The sequence below is a fragment of the Papilio polytes genome, unplaced genomic scaffold, assembly GCF_000836215.1.
Source record: "Papilio polytes unplaced genomic scaffold, Ppol_1.0 DF821610.1, whole genome shotgun sequence".
Classification (NCBI taxonomy): Eukaryota; Metazoa; Arthropoda; class Insecta; order Lepidoptera; family Papilionidae; genus Papilio; species Papilio polytes.
In genome coordinates, this window is record NW_013527594.1 from 78294 (window position 1) to 91595 (window position 13302).

Sequence of the window (13302 nt, forward strand, 5' to 3'; positions counted from 1 at the left end):
TTTGTTTTTTTATTTTGATAAAATGGAGGTTATAGAAGATGGAAATATTATGGATAGGATTCCTATTCTGTTGCAAAGAGATTTTCAATATTATCAGGTATGTTACAAACTTTAGTTCTGTTAAGTTATTTTTTTTTCTATATTAAAAAGGGTTTTTAACAATATCAGGAAAAGCAGACTGTTTTATCGGAGAAAATATGCCAAGGTGTGGTTGGAGGGAGGTTGGATTTTCCAAGAAATGCATCATTTGCTGCTGTAAAAATTGTTCTTTGGTTAGAAGAGGAATTTCAAATTGCATTCAAGTATGTAGAATTACTTGTTTAGTAGTTCTCTAAATAGTACCATAATTTGCTTATTTCTTAATAGGTTCTTGCTAATAACAGATAATAATTTATTTGAAATATATTTGGTTAAATAGTGGATGTATTGTATGAAAGGTGACATGATTAAGAAGGGTGTGAAGACAGATAACAGATGATAGAGTTACTTGAAGGTTGAAGAGCCGGCGTGCTGACCCTATGTGAGTGGGATCAGGAGGAAGATAATTGTATTCCTACTATATAACCTTTTTTTATACTAGCTGTTTCCGTGCGACTTCATCCGCATGAAATTATGAAAATTTTATTTCATTGTTTACATTTGACAAATATTCATTAGCAAATGTCATAATGACATGACATGACAAACCTTAGCAATCTTGCTTTCTTGATGTTGACAACAACTTATGATCTCTTTCCCACATTAGGGTTATCCAAAATATTTACCCCTAAGCTTAATGGCGTGAAAATATATAGCCTAAAGCGTGACGTAAGTGTAGGGCTTTTTATTTTAAAAAGTATTATTCAGAAATAAGCTGTAATTGCTGACATCTTAGGTAACAAAGAAGTGTGTGTTTACGCTTTATTATAATAGTATAGATGGTAAAGAACACAGCCTCCTATATTCGCCAAAAAGCGAAACAAGATGCCAATAGATATCCACAAAAGCAGACTTGTTATAATGTATTATTCTGTCACAATTAGAATTGTTTTTTTAAATATACCTTTACTGGTTTTTCAGTCGGGGATCTGGAATGTTCGTTAAAATAGATGGAGAGAATCGTGTCGGTGGTGTTGTCAAGACATCAGATCCAGAAAAATTTGTGCAATTGGCTATGAAGGCTGGTGATTTTTTACTCGGTAACCAAATTTTATTTTAAACTAGCTTTCGGCACATCGTCCGCGTGGAGTTAAAATCAAAAGAAAGTAGCCTATATCTTCTTTTAGACTGTGCCAAATTTCCATTAAGATCCATTCAGCAGTTTAGGCTACAAACTTCCTCGTTTTAATATTAATATGAATTAATGTATTTATAAGTTTGCAAAGTTTTTTATGTAATTAAATATTTTTTTTATGTATTCCAGAACATCTTCATATACTTGCACAAGAAGCACTCGACCACGCAGATCTGCCAGTGTTAACAGCCACGCTGGGAGCCGCTGCATTACTTAAAAATACTTTTTTCTACTACGTCCAGCATGTGGAAGAAAGTGGCAACACTGAAAGACATTCACGTTTGCAGGTAAATATATTTACAGCAATTTATAATAATCTTTTATATTAATTTAACTTAGAATTCATAGTTAAGTTTATTAAAAATGCTTAACTATGAATTCTTATTAAACGACAAGCTTTTGCCCGCGACTTTGTACACACGATTCAATTAAGAAAATACTGTTTGATTAGCCCATTTCTTTTTTGACAGTTCTCCATCAATGTCTAATTTATTTAGGTACATTAAGACATTTTGGAGATAAATTGTAACAAACATACATCTAAACTTTCATATTTATAATATTAGAAGTAACATAAGTAAGATAATGTTCTATAGTTGGATATCTTTACTATCTGTACTAATATTATAAAGAGGAAAAAATTGTATTTTTGTAAGTATCGAAATAAATCAAAAACTTCTGGGCTGATTTCAAAAAAATCATAGGGTATATTTTTCAATTATTTATTACTTTACGTGGGCGAAATCGCGAGTTACAGCTAGTTCATCGCTAAAAAAGAAAATGTCCATTTAGTTATGTCCTTTTAAGGCGTGTTACAAACGTTACGTGGCGATGTCGGAAGCTGTAGGGGAGAGGGTGTTAGATCTTCACAACCGAGTCCTGTCACTATACATTCTGCAAGATGCTGGAGGTCGTCCTATCGAGGGGCAGCAGTCCGTCGCTACAGGCACCCCCTCTGTGCAGGGATGGTGGCTCTATATGAATGGTAATTAAATCTAAGGGAATTGCTAGGACTTTTTGTGGATATATGTGAAAGTACAATCAGATCCTTTCGTGGTGTTTTAGATAAAGTATTTTAGATAAATGGCCTTCCATGCAAAGATGTTCGCTCCGCCATTTACAAATGCCATTAGGGCCTACTAGTTGCAAATCACTGCAACTTACGCGGGCTTGCATTTTGTCTTTTTTGTGATCTTTTCACTGCCTGTAACCTAGATAGGTTAAAAAGTGTATATGTGAAGAGTAATGATTCGTATTTTTCCCTAGATCGTTATAACATGTGGTTTTTAAGCTAGTGAAGAAAATTGTATAGAAGTAAAGCTTATATGTGTTTTTATTCCAGGTATTCGAAAAGATTTATGGGACACTGTACCTCCGAGAATGGCCCAAAGAATATTTGCTGGAATGCTCAATGAAACGTTAACTATTCTTACAGTCAGATATTGTCAGGTTTGTAAACGTTATTTTACAAAACATAACATTAACATACCTTTCTATAAAGCACACACGATTAGTAGCTTTCTCTGTGTCTCTTGAGGCAATGTTCAGCGATTTTTAGCTATTCCCGTGCGGCTTTATCCGCATGACTTTATGAAAATTTTATTTTTATATTTACATTTGTCAACTTAGCAATTACCAATGTCAAAATGACATGACTTGATGACAAACCGTGGCAATCTTACTTCCTTAGTGAAGGCAGCTTGTAGCCTATTGTCCCGTTCCCACATTAGGGTTTTATCCAATTTATTTACCCCCTAAGTTTAATGGCGTGAAAGTATATAGCCTAAAGCGTGAAGTAAATGATATTATTAAAATAATGATAATGATTTTATTAAAAAGAGAATTATTCAAAAACATGCTGTAATTGCTGACATTTTAGGCAACAAAGAAGTTTGTGTTTACGATTTATTATATTAGTATGGATAGAAGTATAAATATAGATAGCTAGTAAAATCTTAAACACTGAACAATAAAGCATATCTTCTTAATACAGACAAACACAACAGAATCAACAACACCCTTACTGTTAAACGACATTCTCAACATCTTACTGTGCGTGGCGCAACTCCTGCCTTGTATCGGCGGCTGCGGCGCGGACGTGGCGGGGCTGGGGGCGGGGGTGGGGGCGGGGCCGGGGGCGGGGCAGCGCCACGTGCGCGACGTGCACGCTAAGTGCAGCGAATTGTTCAAGTGTATGATATTTAGGGGCGCTGAGTTGCATTACTTATATCAAGTAAGTATATTATAGTTCCAAAACAATATATTTTTCTATTTGTTTAAATAAATGTCTAAGTTAATATTACTTGAACTACTTGAATAGTGGTAGAGCTTTAACATCTTCACATGAATGGGTCGGCTCGCCCGGGCCGCTCGGCTCGCCGAAGGCCCAAGGTTCCTTTTCCTTATAAAATACTAGCTATTCTAGTGCGGCTTCATCCGCATAAAATGTCAAAATTCAAATGCACAAGTGACAATTGCTTCCTTGATGTTGGCAGCAACTTATGGTATCTTTCCCAGTTTAGGATTTTGATCCAAAATATTTATCCCCTTAGTTTAATGGCATGAAAATATATAGTCTAAAGCGTGACGTAAGTGTAGGGCTTTTTATTAAAAAAAAGCACTACTAAAAATATGCTGTGATTGTTGACATCTTAGGTAAAGATGCCTAAACGATTTATTATAATAGTATAGAAGTATAGTTATAAGTATAACATGATGGTCTCTTGATTCTTCGTACTTTATCTTCAATAATATTGTAATGTGTCTTACATTTTAGGTATTTAAAGAAAATGATAATGAAACAATAGTAAAAGACTGTCCAAGTCCATGGTATACGTTCGTCAGTCCGAATTTGTTCGACGATTTCGAAAACTTCAACATAAATCATACAAAAGATCTACCGGATAAGACTGCGATTGCATTAGAATTGCTTGTATTGTTAGCTCAACCGCAGCCATCTTGGACTTTATTAGTAAAAGTATGTGAATTTTCAAACAATAATTTGTTTCAACAATTTTTTTATTTACATAATTACTAACAATATCAATTAAATAATATATAAAAATTATTAAGATAATGTGAATTTTCCCTTCATTGAATGAAAAGATTTCGCCAAATGCACCACCGCGAAAGTAGTTAACTGTACTTTTATGTGTTCAATACGTTGAACAAATTGACTTGAATTGTCATTTTATTTGCATTCTAAAAGCGTGCCTTACTAAAATATCGCAGGACTGTTTAATATCGGTTTGATTCCTATGAGCTAATATGCACACTTCTCCATTTTTAGTTCTGCAACTAAACAGTTCAGGCTGCGAATCAATCGACAATCACATAACTATCGTGCGATAGTTTAGTCATTATTTCAGCCAGTATTTTTATTTACTTTTCAGGTATTGATGATGCGTGAATGTCGTATAGCACGTTTATTATTGTGCCACGGTGTACGTAAAATGTCGACAGAGAACGGGCGTTGGCCGGCCAACGGACTCTGGTATTCACACGAACGAAATAAATGTGACGGTTTTTTGTGTACCGCTGATGGATTTTGTACACACAAAAGTGATGATACCGGTGAGTTGTGTACTAGGTTTTGCCCGCGACATCATTCGCCCAGATTTAAAAATATCAGTGCCGAATATCATTTAGATACGTTAAGCGCATTTCTAGATACGTAATAACAAGTATCCATCCATCCAAACTTGTATGAAATTGTATGACTAGTTACCGCCCGCGACTCCGTCCGCGTGGAATACAAAAAAAAGTAAGAAGCCTTTGTGTTCTTCCAGACTGGTCTACATCTATGACAAATTTTATCGAGATCCGTGGAGCAGTTTAGGCTACAAACTCTAATAAACATCCATCCAACCAAATTTTACCATTTATAATATAACTAGCTTTCGCCCGCGACTCCGCCCGCGTGGAATGAAAAAAAAACAAAAGTAAGAAGCCTATGTGTTCTTCCAGACCTTTACATCTATACCAAATTTCATCGAAATCCGTTCAGCCGTTTAGGCTTCAAGCTCTAACATCCATCCATCCATCTATCCAAACATTTATAATATTAGTATGAAGTAAGATTTTAATCTTTGCAATATGTAAGATTCAGGAATATTTATAGATTATTTATTTATGTTAGGTTAACTGGAATAATAAATTAAAAGATTTACTCTGTCCAAATAGGCCACAAAAAAAACTCCGATATTATTTTTCCAGCGGATGTAGAATACGCTCGTGGCGTGGGGGCGCTGACGAACATACTGGCCACAGTGGGCAGTAGAGCCGAGCTCAAGTCCACTCTGTGTCACGCTTTAGAACTCTCTGGTCGGGACTGGGCTTCGTGTTTAGATAAACGTCAAGTATGTTTTACGATTCGAAATTCAATTTGTTTATTTCAAAGACATTAAAAAATATAGAGTAGGCATAGTTGATACTTCGAGTGAGACAATTTTCACATAATCATCACTGACGCTATGTATTGATAGCTTTAGTATATTATTATATTTAAATTAATTGCCAATAGATGTTAAATAATATTTACATGATTTTGTGATAGGTCAATATTAAATGTCAATTCAAAAACACGAGGTTGCACTGAACTTGAAACTGATATGTTACCTTTCAGAGAAAGTACCGGTGAAAAAATTTTGTTTGCCTCGTCTATAAATTTTGTGTGTCTTTAGTTTTTCCATATTCATCTCCCTTACAGTGTCACACTTATGGCCGAATTCTTAAACAAATAATACACTCTTCGTAAGCACAGTTTACAATCCGTAGAATTATTGGAATTTGGATTTTAAGGGCCTGTCCCACAATTCTTGTAAATTGATAACAATCCGACATGTAAAATATGTGATGGGAATATCGGATTTTGTTACCTATCTGATAGTGACGTTTCAAGCTATCTGAGCCTCTATCAGCCAGTGGTGGGATAGGCAATAAGATTGGCATTATCATTTAAAACACTTTAAAATGTCCTTTAAATAGTCGACGGTTAATATTTTGCCCTAATTATGGCCCACCTTCAACCCTATTTGGGACAGATATCTTTGCTTTTCTATCGCGTTTTTAGAGTAGATATTTAATCTGCAATATGGGCAACGAGAGGGTTATTATGTTTACGTTTTGAATGGATTGAGTTATTATTATTATTTTTAAAATTACTTTGTCTCCGTCTGGCTGCCTTTTACGTATAAATAAAATAAAATAAAAAAACATGTTTTTGAATATACAGTAATAAATAATTAATTTACATGGATTAAAAATAAATTATTACTCTTATTATGGTATAGTACAAAAAGTACAATTGTCAGGTATGGTGTGACCGGCGGCCGCCATGGTTGGCCGGTGTATTGGCCATTGTTGGCACTTCGCTGCAGTTCGTGCCGCCAATATTAGTGAATGCGGTCCAAAGTGGAGCCTCCATGTATCAGGTTTGATACGTAAAACAATAATTAATATTCTATTTTAATGGTTCTGTCTTTTTGTGTATTTCTACAGTAAGGAAGATAAAACTTTTTTTTTATATCATAAGGTGGCAAACAAGCACGCGGCCACCTGAATCCGCTAAAATGGCGAAGCGACTGCTGCCCATAGACATCCGCAATTGCAGATGCGTTGCCTACCCTTATCCGACAGAGGAGAAGACGAACATAAAGAGGATATTTCCCCTTCCTATGCATCTCCTCCTCCGTCAAATTCACTTCCCCTTCCCATCCTCTTATAAGAAAAGGGTGGTAAAGAGAAAGGGACTTAAATTAGGCCTCCGGCACCACACTCATCAGACGAAACACGGAATTGCTTCCATTTCACGCCTGTCTTCTGTGTGGTCGTGGTATTACTGGGGGCGTGCCGGCCCTGCACTGCTAACATGTTAAAGCGGGCTCTACCACAATAAGGCCTAACTGCCTGCTATTGCTTTAAAAGTCATAATTTAAAGATGTTTTAAGGAAATGTTAGATTATAGATCTAAATTTTAGGTTTAAAGTATCGAATTTCAACCTTTTTTCTTCATGAAATTAAAGAGCAATAAAATATTTTTTTTTTACTAAACATCATATTTTTTATCTATATTAATATTATAATAAGAAATGGACCGATTTCAAAAATTCTTTCACCATTAACGGTACGTTGTCAGTTAGGCTAATTTTCATTATTTTTTTTATTTCACGTAGACGGAGTCGCGAGCAACAGCAAGTAATTAAAATTGTTTTATTTATAAAAGCTGTATTTTTCAGACAATGTCTCTCTGTTTGAGTTGCATCTCGCGGTCGCTGGACTGCGTACCGCGGTGCGTCAGTACAGCGGCTGACGTCATAGAGCGCTCGTTGCCAGGCAACGTGAGTCCAGTCGGCGGCTGCGTGCTGCTGCAGATGTTACTCACCGTCTTGTACGAGGAACTGCAGAAATGGGCCAAGAAGGAACTCGTTAAAGAGAAAACAGGTGACTTTTAAGGGGATTCCAAGCTTATATCCACGACAGTATTAAAAAAAAATACTTAGTAAGTCTGTATGTTCATCCAGATTGTTCTAAATGTGTGACTTCTTTAAGATCCGAAATGCCCTTTTGGTAACAGTTTCGTTTATATTTCTATTAGTAAAATCATATTTCGATATTTAAGATATTTGGAATTGAAATAATGTAAAATAGCGCCATCTATTGGAAAAAAATTAATAAAAATTGTTTCAGTTGGTAACGGCGAAGCGCATAATTTAAACGCAAAACAAAACAGAGCCAAAGTGAAACATGTCAGAATAAGGACTCTCGCTACCGCAAGTAATTATTACTTTATTTTAATAAACTCTTTTATACGATAAGGAGGCAAACGAGTGGCCACATAATTCGCCGAAAAAGCGAAGCGACCGCTGCTCATAGACATCCGCATTTACAGATGCATTGCCTACCCTTAATCGACGGAGAAGACGCACATAAAAAGGTTTCCGTTATATGTGTCTCCTCATCCATCTCTCCCACATCTATACTAAAATTATAAAGAGGAAAGATTTGTATCTTTGTGTTTTTGTATGTATTGAAATAACTCAATAACTACTTGTCCAATTTTAAAAAAATCTTCCACCATAAGAAAGCTACGTTATCGCTGAGTAACTTTGGCTATATATTTTAATTTCACGTGGACGAAGTAGCGAGCCACAGTTAGTTCACATATAACTAGTTGTTGCTCACCACTTCGCCCATGTGAAATTAAAAAAGTTATAGCCTTTGTTACTCAGTGTAAGCAGTAAAAGTAGCCTTTTAATGGTGAAAGAATCTTTAAAACTCTCCTTCATCTTTATAATATTATTATAAATTTAATAAACTTCTACAATCATAAACCATCGTTTTAAATAGACCGGTTAGAACCGGATCACACCAGTTTTACCACCAAAAACCGGTTTAATCCAGATCCGTCCAGTTCTGTGAGTTTCGATGCGGCGCACAGTTCGCCGTCCTCCATAGCGCTGGCGGTGGCGGAGGCGATCTGCTCTATAGATGAAGATAATAAACATACACAGGAAATACAGAATATAGTAGAATTAACTAAACGAAATTTTAAACTATCCGACCAGTTCGGTTTGGAAGATTTTCCCGAGTTTGCGGTGTTTTTTGAAGAGGTAATGTGAAAAATACATATAAAAGTGGTAGTTATTTAAAACTTAATTTACTACTTCTGAATTGTATTGTAGCATTTTTTTTTCTTGTGCTATTGTTCTTTTACCCCCAATAAATGAAAAAACAAGATACTTGCAATAATACAAATAATTCGTCAAAATCTTTAGGCTACAAGCGAATAATTTAATAATAAGTTCTACGTTATTTGGGTAAAAACAATAATAATACAAATTGGATAATCGAAACAATAAAATTAGAGTTGGTTTTAGTGAACATGATGCATTAGTGTTGGCTATAAACAGACATTTAAAAAAAAATAGACGAGGCATATTGAAGGATTTTTTTTCAACGATACGTTCTTTCAAAGTTGTCAAGTTTAGTGCAACCTCGTTTCCTTATATTTGTAAAACATTTTACAAAATTATAATTGTTAATAAGTAAACTAAATAGTGGTTTGTTTTTATATCTATTTATTACGAAAAAAAATTCAATATTTTTTCAAGTCTACATTTAATCTCGCTAATCTCCAAGGGCTGACCTGATTTTGACAGGACTTTTACAGTATTATAGCTGATTTATAGGAGTATATTATATGTTTTTTACTATATTCTACGCATATAAAGTCGCGAGTAATCGCTAGTTTTTATAATTATTTAAATGCAGGGTAGCGTGCCCGCCAGTAACGCGGAGCGGGACAGCGACGCCGCCATCTTGACTAACCAAATATTGATGACGTCATCAGGACGCGATAGTCTTAGAGTATGTTATTAAATATTTTCTTTTATTCAATACCTAAATTGAACTGATAATTATTATTTAATTTATTTGAGATAATAAAATATGGAATATTCAACATTTTTGATGTTGAGGTGATTCTGTTATTTTTTGTTTTTAATAATAATTGCTTTATTGTCTCTTTCGTATTTACAAGAACCTCCTCATCTCCATTCAACATTTAAAGTAACATTACAATGTTATTTTAACCCTTGAATATATGTTTTTTTTATTAAATACCATAAGTCGAAAAGGGTAGTAAATTGAACATAGATTAAGAAAAAATAAAGAAAAATTTTTTTTTTCAAAATAGTCTATTGTATCAAGAAGAAAAGAGTATAAAAGTAAAAACGTGCATTTCAGTGTTAAATGTTGAATTTAATTGTATTTGAAGGTTATGTACAATCACCTGCAACTACATTCAGAGTGGATATACAACGAACTAGGTGTGCGGGAGTCCTGTGACGTAGATATTCCACTGGCTTCCGCGCCTCTCCTCTACCTAATGTTTCACATCGGACGAAGACCATTCGATCAGGTATACTGACTATTATTTATTGTACAAATGTCGTTAAATTGTTTAATAAATACTAGTTTGTAGTATTTTGCAAATGATTACATATTTATGCGTCTAACTGTACATTCTTTAGTTGTTTTATGAAGCCCAATACATACAGTTTGCTCTGACAGTTTTAACTAAACAGTCGAACTGGTCAGTTTTTTATTTTTCTTTTAACAATACAAAAGCAATTAAATCTAATTTAATATAAAAAAAAACGCTAAATAAACCTCAATGGGTACAGTTTAAACTGCGCTGCGTTGAACTGACTGCGGACCTAAAGCTGTAACTGAACACTTCAACTGACAATTAAAAACACATACACATTTCTAACTGATCAGTTCCATGAAACTAATAGAACTAAAATTGCCAGAAAGAATTTAATGACTTAACTAACTTTGTGTCGAAACCTTTAACTAACCAAATTTAACCTACACATGTACTTTTCAAACTGAACAGTTCTGAACAAATTAAAGCTTCTGATAGTCCCCTTAGGGAAACCTTGAAACCCCCTACAGCCTTACAAATAAACGCGTTATAAAAATAAACTTAAGAAAAAACTGAGTATAAGCAAATAGTACAAATTTTGGTTATTCTCAATTTATTCTTAAGTTTACCTTATACCGCGTTTATTTGTAAGGCTATAGGGGGTTTAAAGTGCCCTTTCAGTTCCTTAGAGGGGAGTGGTCGATGCCGTGGCGGCGGCTGGTGCGCGCGGCGAGCGCGGGCGCGCACACCGCGGACACGCATCTCAGCAGACGAACAGACGGTCCCACACACGGAAAATGCAAACAATTACTCGAATTATACAAAACATTTAAACCACAAGGACTTCTGTGAATATTTAGCTTCTTAACCCTTAACAATTATGCATGATTTTTCTTTTTAACTACCCTAAATTGAAACGGGTAGATTGAACATATATCAAGGGATTTTTTTTAAAATAAATATGTATAAATGTATCATGCATTTAAGGGTTGAAAGCCTGATTTTTTAAATCAAATTACAATATAAGTGTACCATTCACTGTGTTTTTTATTTATGACGAAAAGTCGTAAAAAAATCAAAACGATATTTTACATATTTTCGTGATATGCTCCTTTTTCTAATCTGAAGATTTTAAGTCAAAGGTAACATGTAAACAGCCTAATGGTTTAATAAAATCGATTATTTCCAATGCGATTTATAACCCCGTATTACATTTGAATCTTCGGGTTTAACAGGAAACTTAGTAAAGCCAATACAATACTTATGGACATTATACTTAGTATGCAATATATTGTATTATATTTAATAGATTATTCGCGACTTCCTTCTGAAATTTTAAAATATAGGTTATGTTACTCAGCTTCTTAATGGTGAAAGAATTTTTGAAAGTGTCTTAGTAGTTTTTGAATGCAAGATATACAAGAATATAAATATTTCCTCTTTGTAATATTAGTATATTTAATAAAAAAAACTAATCCAAATTGTTTAATTTTATCTTTATTATTGTTAGTTTAGTCATAAAACTTTATTGTAGTCAATTACCTTATGTAACAAACATTCACTGAAGCGCAATAGTTTCACTTGCAAATAATAGATGGTATTAGGTTAAGTCGAAATTAGGGAAAACAAATATTGTCTTCTCCAGTTAGTTCCTACGACGCGATTCTGAGTATATTAGCTTGCTGTTTGTGACTAGTTTTACTCGGAACTTGCACGAGTAGTGTCGCTGGATTAGATTGCTTGCGGTAGTGAAGATCTAATTTAGCAGATAGCCGCTTGTTATATTGTAACGGTTATCCGGCGTTTTAACATTTTTTGTAAGATCGACCGCATTGGTATAGAAACCAATAAACGACTGTTTTTGCACCCCATCTTTGTTGTTTTTTTAGGCTGATTCGGATTACGACACCCTGCTCTTCTACACTTATAAAAAATGTATGGAAGAGCAACACCAACACATACTGTGCCGACCCTCGGCAGAGATAAGGGCAAGTTGTTGATGATGATGAATTACCTTATGAAATCGTATTGTATTTAACAACAATAAACTATTAATGCACTTTTGTTTTATTTAACATCGCAAAATATGAATTCATTTTAATAAAATGTTCATTAATAATGAACCCAAAAAATACTTGACGAGTTAAATCAAATGAAATAATTCGAACGAGCTCGTTAATTCTGTACAAATTCACTTTGATCAAAGATGAATTAATACGTGGAGAGGACTTGTGATACTAGTGTGCTTTATTACGATACTACTACTGTGGTGCTTGATTTTTTTATTACAAAGTAACTGTCATTTATTACCTTATTTGCATCAATTCTATGATATATCTAGAAATTATAAAACCATTTGAATACCAATTTATATTATATTGAATAATAATTTGAATAACAATACGATTATTTTCTGACTTTTTATTTAAACTCTAAATAAAATTATAATCTAAAGATTAACATTTTAATCTTTGACAGTCACCTTTATCGGAAACTGGACAAGTTGCGAGAGCTAAGCTTTGTAATCAGGATATTGAGATCGTGTGTACTTCGCACAATACGGACAGACTTACTATAAGGAGAAATCAACCTTATGTTTAACCAATGGGGTCGATAATCGAATGTACTATGTTAATTGAATAGTGACATTTGAAGTATGCTAACGGTAACGTGCCCTGTTTAAGTCCACGACGTCTTAGCTAATACACACCTATACGATTATGTTAGTAACAAACATTAGGTATAGGCAATTCAAAATGGAAATCCTTCGCAAATCCGTTCCACATTGGTAGAGCCTACTTTAACATCTTCGCAGGATTGGGTCGGCTCGCCCGGTGAAATACCACGACCACACAGAAGACAGGCGTGAAGTAGAAATAATTCTGCGTTTCGTCTGATGAGTGTGGTGCCGAAGACCCAACTTTAGTCCCTTTTCCTTCCCTCCCTTTTTCTCATAAAAATAGGATGGAAAGTGAACGTGGATTTGACGGTGGAGGAGACGCATGAGAAGAAAAATTGTCCTCTTTATGTGCGTCTCTTCCTCCGTCGATTAAGGGTAGGCAACGCATCCGCTATTGCGAATGACTATGGGCAGCGGCAG

General features: G+C 34.6%; 1 protein-coding gene across 1 annotated transcript; it reads left to right on the forward strand.

The window, feature by feature from the left end:
- The first annotated feature begins 3 nt into the window (after positions 1-3).
- LOC106108347 lies at positions 4-11167 on the forward strand. Its single transcript, XM_013289499.1, has 17 exons — positions 4-97; positions 169-302; positions 1060-1178; positions 1403-1560; positions 2081-2258; positions 2616-2722; positions 3267-3506; positions 4050-4250; positions 4666-4846; positions 5489-5631; positions 6586-6705; positions 7510-7714; positions 7961-8047; positions 8675-8883; positions 9545-9640; positions 10050-10193; positions 10884-11167. Exons 1-17 carry the CDS (start codon positions 23-25, stop codon positions 11052-11054), a joined length of 2568 nt encoding a protein of 855 aa, XP_013144953.1. The 5' UTR covers positions 4-22; the 3' UTR covers positions 11055-11167.
- The last annotated feature ends 2135 nt before the right edge of the window (positions 11168-13302 follow it).

Excerpts from the sequence above, each read along its gene's own strand:
- LOC106108347 (XM_013289499.1), top strand. The coding sequence starts at position 23 with ATGGAGGTTATAGAAGATGGAAATATTATGGATAGGATTCCTATTCTG. Across the intron at positions 2,723-3,266 it reads TTACAGTCAGATATTGTCAG|ACAAACACAACAGAATCAAC; the intron begins GTTTGTAAACGT and ends TTCTTAATACAG. Across the intron at positions 3,507-4,049 it reads AGTTGCATTACTTATATCAA|GTATTTAAAGAAAATGATAA; the intron begins GTAAGTATATTA and ends CTTACATTTTAG.